Source organism: Rosa chinensis, chromosome 5 (genome assembly GCF_002994745.2).
Source record: "Rosa chinensis cultivar Old Blush chromosome 5, RchiOBHm-V2, whole genome shotgun sequence".
Classification (NCBI taxonomy): domain Eukaryota; kingdom Viridiplantae; phylum Streptophyta; class Magnoliopsida; order Rosales; family Rosaceae; genus Rosa; species Rosa chinensis.
The window spans coordinates 56,749,531-56,766,990 of record NC_037092.1 but is presented as its reverse complement, the minus strand read 5'-3'; the positions used below and the strand labels follow the sequence as shown (position 1 = coordinate 56,766,990).

General features: G+C 39.8%; 2 protein-coding genes across 3 annotated transcripts; one reads left to right on the top strand and one right to left on the bottom strand.

Annotated features, from left to right (window-relative positions):
• Positions 1-1,834: 1,834 nt before the first annotated feature.
• LOC112167436 lies at positions 1,835-5,822 on the bottom strand. Of its 2 annotated transcripts, none has more exons than XM_040506992.1 (7): positions 5,562-5,822; positions 4,129-4,197; positions 3,872-3,982; positions 3,591-3,713; positions 2,756-2,839; positions 2,223-2,239; positions 1,835-2,063 (listed from the first exon to the last, which is right to left on the bottom strand). In XM_040506992.1, exons 1-7 carry the CDS (start codon positions 5,623-5,625, stop codon positions 2,046-2,048), a joined length of 486 nt encoding a protein of 161 aa, XP_040362926.1. In that variant the 5' UTR covers positions 5,626-5,822; the 3' UTR covers positions 1,835-2,045. The 2 variants fall into 2 exon arrangements, with proteins under 2 accessions (XP_040362926.1, XP_024160225.1); XM_024304457.2 differs by having other exon boundaries at positions 1,836-2,045; positions 5,562-5,821.
• Positions 5,823-10,218: 4,396 nt separating this feature from the next.
• Positions 10,219-16,371, top strand: LOC112164492 (importin-5). Its single transcript, XM_024300708.2, has 14 exons — positions 10,219-11,540; positions 12,060-12,263; positions 12,614-12,718; positions 12,817-12,882; positions 12,963-13,118; positions 13,412-13,486; positions 13,564-13,718; positions 14,010-14,145; positions 14,223-14,289; positions 14,401-14,528; positions 14,639-14,695; positions 14,812-15,382; positions 15,504-15,767; positions 16,333-16,371. The coding sequence occupies exons 1-12, from the start codon at positions 10,278-10,280 to the stop codon at positions 14,884-14,886; spliced, it is 2,487 nt and encodes an 828-aa protein (XP_024156476.1). The 5' UTR covers positions 10,219-10,277; the 3' UTR covers positions 14,887-15,382; positions 15,504-15,767; positions 16,333-16,371.
• Positions 16,372-17,460: the final 1,089 nt, after the last annotated feature.

Genomic DNA, 17,460 nt, shown 5'->3' with positions numbered 1-17,460 from the left:
CTTGCTATTTTCTCCCTCTCTTCTTTTCCCTTTCCTTCCCTAATTCAATGCCTTACAGGTTCTCACTCTTATACCCTAATTCACTCCAACTTCCATTACTCAATTTCCCCAATTCAATTTTCAAAATATCCCCGGCGTTGCAGCCAGAGCAGGCCCTGTGAGTTTGGAGGCTCAAGGAGGCTCAAGGCAAGAAAAAATTCGAGGCCCCGAAACTCTACTGCTACATGCCTTGGGCAATTGCAAGTTCATCAAAGAACAAAGTAAAACTCGTAATGTTGAGAATAGAAAAGGGCAAATTCTGATATTTTATGATGCATAATTTAGATAGAAACGGCCAACATAGCCTTTGTATACATATTACATCTGTGAGTATATAGGGTGGTTCTACAAGAAACCATAGCTGATTTGAGATTGTACACCTCAGTACAATACGGTTCTTCTTGTTGTCCCTAGCTGTGTTGCCAGCAAGCTCCAAAACCAAAATTCTCAAATTCATAAACCAAATCAGCACAAACCTAAAGATCAAAACTTTAAGCATCTAATGCAAAACCCATCAAAAAATAAAGCTAACAAAACCAAATCAACATCATTCCACCCTTCAACAAACCTTAAACCCAAAATCAAATTTCCAATCTTTAGCTACAAATATCAAAATTAAACTTAGAAATGTGAAACCCAAACTCCCGATTTGAAAACCAATTAATTTAAAACAAATACAAAATCCCTAAAATCCAGATCCCCAATTCCCGAAACCGTAATTTCTCAATTGAACAAGTATTGAGCAAATTAAGAAAAATTAAAACTCACCTCGGCAGCCAGGTATTCAAGGACAGCCGAAAGATACACCAGAGCTCTAGCGCCGACACGCTCGGCGTATTGGCAGGACTTAAGAAACCAGGCGATCCTACCTACCGGAAATTGAAGCCCAGTTTTGCTTGACCTGGACACAGACCTGATTTGAGAGAGAGTGTGGGTTGGGAGTTGCTCTGTGATGGAATTAGAAAAGCAGTGGAGTTCTAATCTATAGGACCCGATGTTGTGCACTGATTGGTTAAGAGCAAGGTCACACGGATTGCCAACATGGCACATAAGACCTTTGGAATTTGAGGCCCCTAAAATATATCTACAGGTTTACATATATTTTTTTTTTAGGCCCCTAAAATTTGAGGCTCTAGGCCTGGGCCTGCTTCGCCTAGGCTCAGGGTTGATCCTGGTTGCCGCCCACGATGCTCAAAACGCCGCCAATGTCTTCATGTCATGGAAGCTCATCCCGTCGGAGATTTTTGACACACTTCACGACGCGCTCAAGCTCAATGGCACCAATGTGATGGCCACGCCATGGGGAGGTTACGTCTAGATGCAGGGAGAAGACCACAACTGTTGCACGTTGCGGCAATGCACTTTAACGACGTTGGCGTTGACCGGAAGATAGTGGCAGTACTGGTGGAGCAAGGCACCAGTGTTGGGTGCCCTCAGTTGTTTGGGTGTCCAGATCAATTTGGAATTCCAATTCAGTATGGGTGTCCAAACCAATTTAGGTACTCAAGCTAATTTCTAATATGAAGGCCAATGTGATGAGTTCAAATCCTAAGAGGTTTCACATTTGGGATCTAGGAGACAGAAGATTGACTCAACTAATCACTATTTTCTTTATGTTTTGGGTGGGTCTATGTTATTTCGTAGTTTTATAGGCTCACTTTTAATAAGTGAGCATTAATTGTATAATCAATGGTGCTAGCATGCCACTTTCTTACTTGCCCGTTGTGTTGGCAATGAAAGGTATGTATTCGTGTCATTTTGGCTTGAGATGAATGAAAAACTACTATGTATTGATTAAAAAAAAATCATGTCTGGAGTGAAGCAAATTTTCTGATTGATGCAACCCACTCTACTGGTATTGCTACTTGGATTTATTCTCTTCCTTTGTCTGCTGCTAATGCTCGTCTTTAATGGTTTGGGTTTAGGATGTTGGAGGCTCTTTATAGCCTTGTTCTTTTTTCTTGTACCGAAGAAAACATAGAAGCACCAACGTATTCTCAAGGCACCTAGTCAAAATGCAACTGCTGTTACAAATTTACAGTTGACACAGAACAACATAATTATTGACATTCTTACAGCACAGAACAGAAGAAGAAATAGATCAAGCTTTTATAAAAAGCAGGTCAAAACAAAGCTACCCTAAAACAACAGAGGCGCTGATCATACTATGACAGCTTACGAACCTTGATCTTCGGACCATCTGCATCATAAGTCCAGTGCAAGGAAAAAAAAATAGCCAACATTACTCAGAGTTGTTAAACATCAAGCCAACTACTCAATACTCCACTACTATTCCCATCAAGTAAGCAGTAAATAATGTATTAGCCATTAGGAAAGTCATACCACGATACTGCAAAAAGGAAATGCACTAATTCAAGTTCGAATAGAAAAGTGAATGAAGTATTCCAGAACGAAAGGAAAAAAATTAGTAGCAATTAGATTTCAAGGATAGTCACTCCCAAAAATAAAAGCAAAACTTTAACAATGAAATTTTGTTGAGAATTAGACTCAATTAGCAATCTGGAAAAACAAACACACACACACACACACACACACATATATATATATAGAGAGAGAGAGAGAGAGAGAGAGATATTCTCATACACAAACCACTACAAAGTACAAACACAACACTTTCTTTTCCTCAACACACAGAGCCCAAGCAAATTTCATACAATACTTCTCGCATAGCCCAAGACAGAAATCAAAAGCATACCAGATATGTGACACAGGTCAGTATCATCATCATCATCATCATCATCTGCAAAACGGAACCTCTTTGCCGGATGATTTGCAAAAGCTGTTAAGAAACATATCAATATTACAACGTTGCAGATCAAAACTAGATAACCTCTAGGCAAACCTAAAATTGAGGGCAGGGAGACTGGTCAATTAAAATGGTAACTATATACACAAATGACCAGAGTGAAATTATGGACTAGTGGAGATCAGGAAGTTGAAAGCCAAGGAAGTAAGTCCCAACTCAAATTGGCTAACTATCCCACTCAAGTGACCATAATTTGATGATTGTGATTATTAGAGAAAATGTATGATTATAGAACTTGGAACCCAAGCTTTCCAGACTATAAAAAGACCAAACTTATTTTCCCTACTCTACCACCATCAATTCATACTCTGGAGCACATACTACTAATTACAAACTTGGATGTGGGTGGGGCACAACCGAACACATAAGTAATGGAATTCTTTCTGCAACGTTCTATAAATCAATGAGTCATTTTTGCAGGTACCGTATTCTATTCTTCAATGTCAGATTATGTGCTAGCGGTTATGGACATTTAATGTCCCCTTTGTTATTGCTGGAGAAGGAACTTGTACCATTTATTTTTAAAGATACTGGTTAGCTTTTTCCTAACATATAAATTAAAAACTATTTTAATCAAATAAAATAATGATGTTCTCCTACATGAACAAAATTCTACTACTTAAACCAAAAGTAAAATATATTCTAAAGGGCTTGATATGCACAAATAAAAATGCAACAAAATAAAAGTATATGCATAAAATTCCAGATGATGTCAATCACAAACCATAAAACAAATCTGGATTATGGATCTCGTTATTGATCTGCTGGGCTGGATTCTCGCCCTGCCAGGCTGATCCTATGGGGCGTCTAAATTTCTCTTTGAGTTGTACAACCCTGACTTCTTTTCCTGCATAAACCAAAAGTAAATATATTATAAAGGAAGAGACTTCAATCACTTCATACACAAAATTATAGTTGAAATTAAAGTAAAACTAATGAAATATATAGGTACAAAGTTCCAGATAATCTTCATCACAAAACCCAAAACAAAGATCAAAAGCATACCTTGAATATGAATCAACAGGTCCTTATCAATCCGCAGGGTTAGATTCTCGTCATCTGGTCCCAGGTGAAATTTGTATATCTCTTTGGGTTCTACCCCTATGAGTTCTTTCTCTACAAGAACCAAAAGTGAATTTATTCCAAAGGAAGAATCTTAATACACAGAAGTATAGGTATAAAACCTAACCACACAAAAAAGATGGTTATGAAAGTCCAGATAATATTCATTATAAACCCTAAAACAAAGATCAAAAGCATACCTTCTATGTAGATTTTTAGGTCCTTATACTTGCCCTGCTGGTCAGTGGGTTTCTCTTTGAGTTTACCTCCTACATAGACCAATAGTAAATATCTTCTAAAGGGAGAATGTTGATACAAAAATACAAGGTAGAAAACATTATCAAGGAAACTTATAGATGAAAAACTCACATAATCCTCAGCACAAACCCTAAAACAAAATTCAAAAACACACCTAATTAGAAGACTCGAGTACTTACTGTACTAGTGTTGGGGAAGAAATAAGAAGCATCTCAAGGGGAACAGTTAAATATTTTTTTGCAACAGAGACTTAAATACATGTATGAAGTTGCAACATTAAGCCAAATAGACAAATACTCGGAAGAACCCCTATTTGGTATGATTACTTCGCCTGGGGATCCATACCCATACGAGAGCTATGTTTTTTCTCCAAGAGTTTGGAGCACCAGCATAAGCTTGAGAAGCATATAAGGAAGTATATGAATTTAAGCATAGGCCTTATCTTTCCTATTCTCTCATTCAAACACTTGAAAACTTAACAAGAACCACTGCTTCAAGCTTAGATTGAAGTCCTTAGCCATTTTTTTACAAGTGGGCATAATTTTTATCTGACTTATTCCCAGCAAAGAATGAATTTGTTCCATTTCAGGCTTGGCAAACAGACAAAAAACCCTTTTTTTTCAGAGAAAAAGAAATTTATTCAATCACGGAAATCATACATTCGGGGAGGGGGGTGGTTGGGGTTCGGACATAGACCAAAACCCCAAAGAGAAGGCAGTTACAGGTACGATGAGCCAATAAGGGCTGAACTATAACCACTATATGCCCATTTACAAGGCTACTTAAATCACATATACCCGAGATTCTTAGTAAAATCCTATAATCAAGAGCATAAAAGACTACGTCCTCTTCTACACCACGTCTCAAAACTACCAAGACCACATGCAAGGATCGCATATCAGCAGATTGACCACAAGAGTAAACCAAACATAAGTCTAATCGTCCCCCGGATGACGCCATAACCGTGGCATCGCAACGTGACCCAACCCCAGCTCAAAGGAGTTGGGCCTTATTAACAGTAACCAAAAAACCTAACAAAAAATATATAACCCTAATAAAAAATAAAAACCAGCCGCCTGGCTGCAACCACCATACTCCGACTAGGCAGAGAGCCTTCGTCAGCGTTGGGGCGCCGCTGGACGACAGAAACCAACGCAAGAGACACCCAAAGTTTTACTCGGGACTTTTGTGGAACTAAACCCAACCGACCATAAACCCTAAATTATCCAAAATGAACAAAATTCAACCACATGAACCAAAAGAAAATACATAATCAGAATTTTGGGACACAAAAACATAGCCAAAGAATAATATAGATACGAAATTCCAGATGATCCTCATCACAAACCCAAAAAGCTCAAAAAAGCATGCATACCTTGAGTGTGGGTCTCTTGCTCAGCTTGGACCGGATTCTCGCTGTGGACGGATCCTGAGTCCATGGTGTGGGAGAGACTGCAGGAATGAACTTCCGAGATAAAAGATTTTCCGGATTGAATGTGATCGTATCGTAAAGACTAATGCGTGGCCTTTTGGGCCCAAATGTTTTAGGATCCTGCGCCTTTTATTGCCTTCCCACCCGAACTGTTTACCTTTTCTTGCTAAATTTGAACGGGTTATTCTGGATCAATGGCATATAGAAGAGACTAGTTTATTTATTTTATTTTATTTTATTATTATTATTTTATGAGAATGACATACTTATCTACCCTGCATCCTCTTCCCTAAAACATAAATCTAATTATATATAATTCTCCAACCCCCGGTAGCATCTTCCGCCTCCCAATCCAGTCACGACCTCCAATTTGTCTTCTGGGAAGCACCGGCGAAAAAAACAGCTGGCCTCACAATCCGATGGGTGCCCAGAATACTTTTTTTTTTTTTTTTTGTATACTTTGAGCTCCGAGAATGAGGAAGGAAAAAAAAAAAACATGTACAATTAAACATATAAATTGATCAATTGTGTCTCTAGTGTATTCATTTTGATTTTGGGAGTTTATGCAATTCACTTGAGGGCAATAATATAATTATTGGAGGGCAATAATAAGATTATTGGGGGGCAATAATAAAATTATTTATATGGATAAACCTCCGAAAGCTTTCAAAATTCAAAACATCTTCATTTTTCACTAATTATTGATCCCCAATAACAAGTTTATTGGGGAGCAATAATATGATTATTGGGGGGCAATAATAAAATTATTGGGGGGTAATAAATTCAGACGCCGGAATCTGGTCACCAGTCCGGTAGTCGGATTTGGGATTCCGGTGACTGGTCGCCGGATTCCGGTCACCGGTCGCGTGAGACCGCGGCCGGCCACTGGTCACCGAAGCACAGCAAGGCGGAGGATGACTTCTCTCTCTAAGTGAGAAAGAAGGAGAGGGCAAAAAGTCCCAAAAAAATAAAAAAATAAAAATTAATTGGGTATTAGGGAAATAATCCCTTAGAGTGTTTTGGGTAAATGAGGTTAAAAAAATGTTAGTGGAGCAAGTGGGCAATTTGGTGCCTAAAATTGGGTAAATGATCATTTCCCCTATAGATAAGAGAATAGAGTTTGTCAGTCAAAACAGAAAAATTTTATCAAAATATCCCTCAAATATTAAAAAAAATATATATATATATATATATATTTTTATCATATTAATAACTAGTCTTTTTGTGAGTCAAACTCACAACCTCCCACTTACAAAAAGGAAACTTATGTCACAAGACCAAATGGTACTGGGCTATTAAAAAATATTTAAACTGAAATATTTGAGAAAGATAAAATGATCAATTCACTAATAAAAGAAAAAAAATTAACAAAAAAAATAAAAAATAAAAAATAAAAAAACTTCCTACGTAATTATCCACGGAGTATAGTAGTTTTTTAAGCCCCCCGATATTCTTATCAAGTAGGGATAGAAAACCCTAATCTACATGGGAAAACAAATTAGTATTCAACTATGATGAGAAATCCTAATCTATTGTAGAAAACAAATTACATATTAGTATTCAACTAGGGATGAGAAATCCTAATCTATTATGGAAAACCATTGTCAATGTATCTTATCTTGTCGCCTATCTTGTATTATCTATACTATTATTAAGAGAACATGGTTTGTTAGCCAAAATTTAGAATTTTAACATAAATGACCCTAAAAGATTAATAAACTTTGAGAATTAATTAAATTAGAAGAATAATTAAGATATTTCCAAAATATATTTTTATTAAAAAAATAAAATAAAAAGTATCCACAACCCACTTTTCTCTCTATTATCTTTTTTCTACAATAACTAACTCCGTTCTTTTCTTTTTTTATTTTCTAAAAAAATAATAATAATAACTTGCACATGTAGAGCATGTGTGGAGAAAGACTACTATATATAATTGAAAGGGAAAATTTTGCAAACAGTACACGAACTAAGGCCACTAATAATTTCTATACATAAAGTTCTAAACCGAGCATTTCGGTACACGAAATCTGAAACCCGACCCACTATCTAAACACGACGTCACTAAAGACGTTTCATCCTCTGCTACCTGGCATAAATTGAGGGGTAAATCAGTCTCTCTCTCTCTCTCACTCTTGCCACCCATCTCTCTCTCTCTCTCTCTCTCTCTCTCTCTCTCTCTCACACACACACACCTACTTGCTCCATGCAGCAGCACCACCCTTTCATCATCAGTTTCTGCCACATGGATGGACCACTGCAACCACCTCCTCTCCTGCCACTATAGCACCATCATCGTCACTCCGTCCACTCCGTCGTCCACCATCCCCTCATCTTTTTCCCAAAATCCACTCACCCAAATCCTCCAACTCACCACCTCTTCTGGTCCTCCCCGATCCGCTCCGCCACCAAGCCACCCAAGACCTCGACTACCACCTCGCCAACTGCCTAGCCACTGCTCCCCGGCCTCTCTGCGCCATAATCAACTTCCAGATAGGCTGAACCAAGGATCAAAACCTCTAAACAACTCTATAAGATTTTCTTCTCTATTCCTCAGCTCAAACCCACCTCATTGTAAAGTAACTACACCCATAAACCCCATAGTCCCAGAAGATCGAAGAGTCCCAGAAGAAAACCAATACTGAAAAATGTAAACTAAGACCCATAAACTAAATTACTTGAAAAAGGTGAAAACTTCAAGACCCAGAAGATCCATACAGCTCCACCTTGGAATCTAGGGCTATTCTAACCACTTTGTGTTCCATTCAATTACATCAAGGTTTAAAGTACCAATCTTGGCCCAAAATATAGATGCATCCATCATAATTAACAATACCCAGTATTGTTTTCCTATTCTCAGAACCATTGCAAACATTGAAAACCAATACATAACCACACCCAGATCGATCACCAAAACATGAAGAACAAAAATAAACCCAAACCTTCAATACTGGGGCGAAATATTCCGAGACCGAATGAAACTGAATAATTGTTGATAGGGGTGAGGTCGTAGACATTCAAGACCACTGGAGTCTCAGAGATCTTGTTATTCCGGTCAATCCCACCGGCCGAACTCAGCACCGTTGTCCTCTACAAATCTATTCGAAATTCTAATCAGAGGTGGTTGGGTGACTTGGGTTTGTGGAGAGGAGAGAGTCAAAGAGTACTAAATTACCCTTAAATAAATGACTAATGACATAGAGTTAACGGCGTCATTAACGAATTATACGAATAGTGGGTCGGCTTTCAGATTTTGTGTACCAAAATGCTCGGTTTAGAACTTTGGCCACGTTTGGCATCCAGGATAGGAATGGATTCAGATAATAATTGGATTGGATTAGGATAAGATTAGATTTGTTTTAATGTTTTCATGTGTTTGGTATAAGAGGATTACAGCTGGAATGGAAAAAAACCAGATCTGTTGTCAACTCCTCCTCTACCACCACCAATACTCAGATGCAAACTCAACTCCTCTTCTCTACCCCAACTTAACCCTGACCCAGGGCCTCCACAGCCAACCCGACCCTTCTCTATCTCACTCTCCTCCAAGCCACCGCCAAAGCTTCACTCTTCAAGCCCAACACACCGGCAGAGGTTTCTCTTTGAGGTCAAAGCCACAACGTCGCAGCTCTCCGGTCTTCGTTCGTTTTGGATAGCTCCGTTGAGTGTAGGCAAATTGAAGTCGAATTCAGTGCAGCTAGTGGGCCGACGCAGTGGAAGAGAGAGACTGAGAGGGATGTCGAGCTCCTGCCGCCGCTGCCCGAGACAGAGGGATTGAGCGTGGGATGTTTGGGTTAGATCAGATCGCACTGAGGAGGATACAAGGCTGGCCGGTGTTCATATTTTGACTGAAGAAGGATGGTGGTAATTTGGTCAAGATCCAGAATGCCCATTGTTATAATCTTGTATGATTGTGCATTTCCCACCTCTCCAATAGGAGAGTTATATCCTACCTTGACAAGATTTAATTTCCAATCATTTGAGTAAACTGAACCACCAAACACTAGCTTGGAATTTTGTTAGTCCTATCCAATTATTAATCCAGGCAAACAAACGCGACCTTTATGTATAAAAATTAGGGTTATTATCACAAATGGTACCTGAATTATACTTCAATTTTATTGATGGTACCTGAACTTCAATTTTGATCACAACCAGTACCCGAGCCTTTTGATTTCATTTTAAATGGTACCTAGAGCCACCTCCGATCACTATTCTGACTAAAAACAGCATGAGAGGCGATCATAGTGTTGATTTTTGATGATTTCAAGGGTTGTGATCATATATAGTGATGATTTTTTTGGTAATAGACTTGCCTTGAACTTTTTTTTTTTTTTTGATTTTTTTAGATTTGGGTTTTTTAGCCGGAATAGTGACCAAAGGTGGCCTTAGGTACTATTTAAAATAAAATCGAAAAGTTTGGGTACTGGTTGTGATCAAAATTGAAGTTCAGGTACCATCGAGGAAAAATTCAGATATCATTTGTGATAATAACCCTAAAAATTATTAGTGGTCTTTATTTGGTATACTGGTTACAAAATTTTCCCTAATTGAAATCTCAAACACTTTTTCCTTCCCTCCCTCCTCCCTTTCTTTCCTTTCTTTCTTCTTGTTTCTTCTTCCCCTCGTGTTTCTTCCTTTCTCCGTCAGCGTATTGGAATGGCGGAGTCTACTGAGCATCAGCAACTGGCGGCCATTCTCGGTCCTGAGCCCGCCGCCACTTTCCAAACCGTAATCTCCCACTTAATCTCCTCCCCCTCCTCTTTGCAAACCCTAATCTCCGACCTCATCTCCTCCGAGAAGCGGTCCGAGGCCGAGCTCGTCTTCAACATCTGCAAGCAAGCCGATCACGAGTCGCTTTCTCTCAAACTCGCTCAGCTTCTCCAGGTCTCTCCCGACGATAAGACCCGAGCCATGTGCTCCATTCTCCTCCGGAAGCAACTACTCACCGGTGACCTGTGGCGAAGACTCTCTCCTAACACCATATCCACCCTCAAACATACTCTATTATCTTGTATTCAACGCGAGGACACCCGAACATCGATTTCGAAGGCCATCTGCTACGCCGTGTCGGAGCTCGCCTCCGCAGAGTTAGAGTTGTTGGGCGGCGAAGGCTGGCCGGAGCTCTTGCCCTTTCAGTTCCAATCCACCTCCTACGATGCGCCGCCGAAGCTTCAGGAATGCTCCTTCTTGATTTTCGATCAGCTCGCGGACTTCTTTACCCCGTTTATAGACGAATTACACACCGTCTTCTTATACTGCTTGAGCTCCTCCACAAGGTCAAATGAAGTTAAGATAGCCGCGTTTAGTGCGGTGGTCAGTTTCATTCGGTGTTTGTCCAGCTCTGAAGATCCGAATATGTTTCACGACGTCTTGATAGAAATGATGAGAACAGTGATGGGGGAATTGAACAAAGGGAAGGAGATCATGGCACAGGAAGCGATCAAGTTGTTCATTGAATTGGCCGGGACCCATCCGACGTTGCTCAGCCGCAACGGGCAGATCATCCGGGCTATGCTGCAGATTGCTGAAGCCATAGATGTCTTGGAACAAGGGACGAGGCACTTGGCCATTGAGTTTCTGATTACTCTGGCCGAGGCCGGAGAGCGTGCACCATGGATAATGAGGAGGTGTCGGGAGTTTGTTGGTCTACTTTTTCCCATTTTAATGAGGATGGTTTCAAATGTCAAGGATGATCCCTCATGGCATACAGCTGAGACTGATGATGACATTGCCTTGGGTGTAAGTGGTGACTACTGTGTTGGGCAGGAGTGTTTGCATAGGCTTGCCATTGCCTTGGGTGGCAATAACATTGTTCCAATTGCGTTAGAACACTTTACTTCCCATTTTGCTGCACCCGAGTGGCCCAAGCATCATGCAGCATTGATTGCCCTTGCTCAAATCGCTGAGGGTTGCTCTGAGGTATCAACCCTAAATCCTGCATAGAATTGAAACATATTGTCACTGTTCTTTGTAATGAATCGAGATTGAAATAGTTGTCAACTCATGAACTTCACTTGGCCATGCTGCATAATTGGAAAGACGGGGCACTGTGAAAAATAATTATTTTGTATTTGATATATCCTGCATAGACCTGAAACTAATGACCCCCACATGTTATTTGGTAACAAATCAAGCTTGGACTAGTTGTTAACTCATAAACTTCATGTACCCATGCTGCGTAATTGGAAAGACGGGGCACTGTGAAAATACATACTAATCAACCAAAATAATGATGATTGTCATGTATGAGATGCACGCATACTCGTATTACGATTCTTGATGCAGTTTCCAAGTGGTCTCCTACTCACTTCTATATCAATAATGTGAAAAGTTCAGCGCAGCAAATTATTCATTTTTTTATGCATCATTCCACCTGTTGCAGTGAAATGTATTCAAGTTATCTTATTGTATATCTTTTCTTTTTTCTATTTGCTGCAGATAATGATAAAAGATTTGGAGCAAGTGGTGGCAATGGTTTTGAACTCCCTTGAACATCCTCATATTCGGGTAAGGTGGTCAGCTATTAATGCAGTTGGCCAGTTGTCTACTTATTTGGCCCCAGACCTGCAAGTTCAATATCATCAACAGGTGTTTTCTGCACTGAATGCCACTATATATGGTTTGCAGAACCGTCATCTACTGGTAAGTTAATGTCTGACAAGATTGTTTAATCCTAATAATTTTTGACTGGTGATGATTTTGCTTCTTGCCATGCTAGGTTCTATGAAGTAATGAGGATCTAAAAGTTCACTTTTGAGTAAAGAAATTGACAGCTTTTTGTGTTAGACAAGATTGGTTTTTGTACTTGGGAATTGTGTGGCTCTGGAGGATATTGAATATGCTGGCATTTTGTTTGTTTGCTCATTTGTGGAGTTCTTTTTGTCAGACATGCTTATTGTCAAGGCCATGTTATTTGAAGGAAGCTTGTCCTTTTCTTTTGCTAGGAAATCAATGGCTAATAATTGTTACTTCATGTAATTTGATATCTGCAGGCTTGTGCTGCTTCAGCACTGCAAAAATTCATTGAGAAATGTGCTAGTGATATCTTGACACCTTATTTGGATGAAGTGGTTTCCCAATTGGTTGTACTTTTGCAGGTAATTGCTTGTATAAACTGTACCACATTGATGATGCAGGACTTGCATGTTCTTTTGAAGTACTATTTTACATGTCTCAACTTTTATGTCTTATGCAGAGTGAGATACAAATGGTGCATGTAGAAGCATTGACTGCTTTGGCATCAGTCGTTGTTTCATTTCCGGTATTTTTCTCTATAATGTGTTCTTCTAGTTCAATGTTTGTGTTGTGGATGATTCAATTGGATGGTAATGGGATCTGTAGGACCAATTCCAAAAATACTATGAAGATGTCATGATTCCCCTGAGAGGTATGTTGTTGGATGCCACTAATAACCCGGTTTGGTCCAAGTCCGTGGAGTGTATTAGCCTGGTTGGTATGGCTGTTGGAAAGGAGAAATTCAGGGATGATGCTAAGAAAGTAAGTCATTTATATGAAACCAGTCGTTACATCGGTGCTTCCTCATTTTGGAATTTACATGAGATATGTATCTTGCTACCAATGGTTATTGATAGGACGGATTTAATTTTCTTCTTGATGCATATTTATTGCATATAGTATATTCTGTTCTCCGGATTAGAAATTAAAATTTGAGCATCTTCATTTTTACTTAACCAAGAAACCTGCAGCTGTTTTGTTTTGTTTGGTTGTTGAAATCGGCTAGTTAATGTACATACGTACCAAATGATGTTTAAGCGGTAAACTTCTGTAAGGTCATGGAAGTGCTGATGTCTTTTCAAGGATCTCAAATGGAGCTAGATGACCCAACTGCAAGTTGCATGCTACAGGTATTTTATCTTAAAATTACCCTGCTCAGAAAGTGCAATTAATACCATCTTATAACAGTTTATGTACAATGTTGTAGATATGCGCTGACCTCTGCAAGTGTCTAGGACAAGATTTCCTTCCATACATGGGTGCTGTTATGCCTCCTTTGCTTCAGTTTGTTCAAATTAAGCCTGTTGAAACCGTTACCTCCGCAAATGACAATAGTGATATGGATGAATCTGATGATGAAAGGTTTCAATTTCTGCAAGTCCTGCACAACCTGTTTATTTATTTGAACCTTCCATCCTCTTTGCAAGCAACCACACACAAGTTAACGAGTCCAAGTTCACATGAACCTTTAGCTGCATGCCATAAAAACTAGTCTGCATGGATAACAACCACGGCCTTGACCTCCATACTTAAAAAAACAAAATTGTGTTTAGAGCCCTGATGAGTGAATGGTTACTGAGTGTATAAGATGTTGCAATATTCATGCTTCCCTTTGGTTCTTGATGTCATGCTAAAAGTTGGTCTGTGCTACAGTATGGAAACAATTACTCTTGGAGATAAAAGGATTAGAATCAAGACTAGTGTGTTGGAGGAAAAAGTTACAGCTTGCAATTTGCTGTGTTGCTATGCTGATGAACTGAAGGAAGGATTCTTTCCATGGATCGATCGGGTCTGTCGTAGTGTAATAAGAACTTTTCTTGCCAGGCCTTCAATCATATGAGTCTAAAAAGGGTCATTTAATTGCAGGTTGCTCCAACGTTAGTTCCACTTATATCTTATATCCATGAAAAAGTGAGGAAGTCTGCTGTTTCAGGTAGTATTCACTGATGATATTAGATGTTCCTATTTTGCTCCTTCCTCTTGATACGTCAGTGGAGGTTTTGATCCATATCTTGATAAAGAATTATTTCTGTTGTCTTTCAAGCAATGCCGAAGCTACTGCTTTCTGCAAAGTTAGCTATAGAGAAAAGACAATCCCAAGGATGTAATGAAACCTATATAAAGAAATTGTCTGACCACATCCTTCCAGCTCTGGTGGAAGCATCACATCAGGTTGCTTATTGTTTGTCATGAACTCATGATCATGGCGCAATGCTCTGAATCTTCTCATGATATGTTTGTCTTTTGTGCCACTGAAGTATGAGAGTGCAATTTTTGAGCAGGAAACTGATAGAGAAATCACTGCAATAATATTGGATGCTTTAAATGAATGCATACAGGTCTGTATATTATTTTTATTTTTTATAGCTGAATGTATGGTATTTCATGATCGTACATTGGATATAGGTGGGAAACAGACACTCTTAATCCTTTTGTTGCTTATCTTTTGTTTCAGATATCTGGACCACTTCGAGATGAAGCCATGTCACATGCACCTAGTCGAGGTGATAAAGCAGGGATCACTCCCTAATTTACGTAGGAAAAGCGAGTAGGATCACTCCTAGTTCCAGTAGGAAAAGGGAGTTGATGGAATATGTAAATGCCTTCTAGAAAGTTTTGTACCTATTAGAAGTGAATTCAATGTTGCAATATGTAAATGCCTTGTGTGAAGAAAAATGCGCCTCACGGTTGACTTTTCTTTTTCTCTACGAAAGTAACTGGTACAATACCTTGACCTCACTTTCGCGGCGTGGACCTGTACTCTTCTAGTACCGGTGAACCTTGTTCAGAACTTTGTGGCTACCTCGATAAGGTAGTGCCTATTCCAGCACAAACGGATTCAAAATGGGGATGAATTGAGCTCTGATTTGGCAGCCATGAGAATGGAAGATCTGGATACCAGAAGACAACCACCAATGTGACGCTGATCTGCTATGCAAGCACCTTGAAGAACCTGGTGGATTGATTCAAGCAAACTGTGTTGGATGACTTTGAAATGACATATGAAGATTGCTCCTATACTGCTGGTAAGCCTGGACCTAATGTATCATTTTCTCAGAAAGTTCATAACAAATTAAAGTATGATTGGCGTTGTGCAGTAGTTGTGAAACTAATGGGGAAACCTAATTCTGATGTTTATGCTAAAAGGGCTACAAAGAAAATGGAAGCTTAAAGGGGGCTGGAGTCTAATTGATATTCCCATATAATTACGTCATTGTGAAATTCAATCTTGAGGAGGACATGAATGCTGTCTTGTGTGGTGGCCCATGGATTCTGGCTGGACAAACTCTGGTTGTTCAGAGATGGAGACCTGAGTTTGACCCTCACCGAAATCATTTGCAAAATGGCTTTGTGGGTGCGACTTTGTGATCTTCCAGTGAAGTATTTCAAAGACTACTGTGGTTAAACTAGGTAATCTCCTTAGTGAAGTGGTAAAGGTTAACCAGGCGACCACTGCTCAAACTAGGGGCAAATTTGCTGGAGTCTGTTGAGTAGATCTTTCTAAACCTCTTAGGCCCTTTGTAGACGTTGAGGAAGTAGCTTATGGGTGAGTGGTGTATAAGGGGATCTCAATGATATGTTTTGAGTTTCGTTGTTATGGTCATGTCAAGGATAGTAAATGCCTCTTTCTCCACACAAAGACTATCTCACCCTATGACCACTGAATGTGCTAAACCTAATGCTATTTAAAAGAAAAAGTCAGGATCAATTTCGGTTTACCCCCCTGAGGTTTAACGATGTCACTCCCAAACCTCTCAATTTTGAATTTTTACTCTCTAAGTTTTCCAATTTCAGTCAGCCGTGTCCAGTTTCTCAGAGTTCGTCCAAATTGAACTTAACTTCTGACGATCAGACCCACTTCAAGGGTTAAAATAATCATTTCAAGACAGAAAAATTTTGAAGCAAAAAAAAAAAAAAAAAAAACTCATTTCTTCTTCTTCCTTAGATCCTCTTCTTCTTCTTGCTCTCATCTCAGATGGGCTGCCCCAAAGACCCACCTCCGATTCATGAAGACTCAATAGCAGAATGAATAAAGTTTATTACTGGTTGATGACCACCATTACTCTATCAATTCCTGAAGACTCAATAGCAGAATGAATGGGCTTTTGCTACGAATCACCATTACTGGTAATCCACTTTAGAGCTAGGAATCACTAAAACCCAGTTCAGCAATGCTGCGAAGAACTGCGAAGAACATGTGCTTCTCTAAGCAGATCAAATGGTTGGACATCTGGCCCGAAACACAAATCGCCAACAAGTGCTTATCGGAATTAGGCTTCCACTCAATTGTTCTTCTCTCTGAAAACCGCTGGTCCACTACTCTGCAGCAATCGCTGAGGCTTTAGATTCTCGGAAATCTCCAGATTCCAATGATGAGTTCCAGGAGCTATGTGGAGCTAACAACACCTGCTAAATCTCCTTATTCAACGAAATCTGCCTCAAAATTGAGGATTTGAAATCCTGAATTTCAGAATTGGAGTGATTCAAAGTGGAATTGGGATGCGTTTGGTTCCTGAGGTCGAAGAGACCGAGCTGCTGCTGGAGGAGCAAGAAGACAACTTGTAATTCGGACTTGTGGAGCTTATCAGAGAGTGAATCGGAGAGAGGGACGGAGAGGTGGGAGAAGAAGAGGCTCTTGATGTCGGTGGTGAAAAGAGGATGAGGACAACGAGAGGGATGAAGTTGAAGAAGATGAGGAACAGCTTGTTGAACAAGTCACCGAGCTTGAGGGTGGCGAAACGACGTCGTATGTCGCGGTGGTGGTCAACATCGCCGTCGTAGATGTGGAAAGTGGTGGTGGATCGAGGACTGGGGAGCTGCCGCTGCTTGCGCTCTTTCTGTTCGATTAGGTTTTGGCGATCGTCGTCGCCGTTGGAAGAGGAGTCCGGCCGGTCCATTTGTGGGATTGAGGTAGAGGAAGAAGCGTTTGGGGATTGGGAATCTAGGGTTTGGAGGAGTTGGAGTTTCGAAGGGAGGTGAATGGAAATCAAGGTTAGATTGGGGATAGGAGGATGAAGGAAGAAGAAAAAGTTTTTTTTTTTTTTGTGTGTTAAATTTTTTTTCTGTCTTCAAGTGACTATTTTAGCCCTTAAAGTGGGTCCGA

Excerpts from the sequence above, each read along its gene's own strand:
- LOC112167436 (XM_040506992.1), bottom strand. The coding sequence starts at position 5,625 with ATGGACTCAGGATCCGTCCACAGCGAGAATCCGGTCCAAGCTGAGCAA. Across the intron at positions 4,198-5,561 it reads GCAAGAGACCCACACTCAAG|GAGGTAAACTCAAAGAGAAA; the intron begins GTATGCATGCTT and ends TGGTCTATGTAG. Across the intron at positions 2,840-3,590 it reads TAATCCAGATTTGTTTTATG|CTTTTGCAAATCATCCGGCA; the intron begins GTTTGTGATTGA and ends GTTTCTTAACAG.
- LOC112164492 (XM_024300708.2), top strand. The coding sequence starts at position 10,278 with ATGGCGGAGTCTACTGAGCATCAGCAACTGGCGGCCATTCTCGGTCCT. Across the intron at positions 13,719-14,009 it reads GATGAATCTGATGATGAAAG|TATGGAAACAATTACTCTTG; the intron begins GTTTCAATTTCT and ends TCTGTGCTACAG. Across the intron at positions 14,529-14,638 it reads TGGTGGAAGCATCACATCAG|GAAACTGATAGAGAAATCAC; the intron begins GTTGCTTATTGT and ends ATTTTTGAGCAG.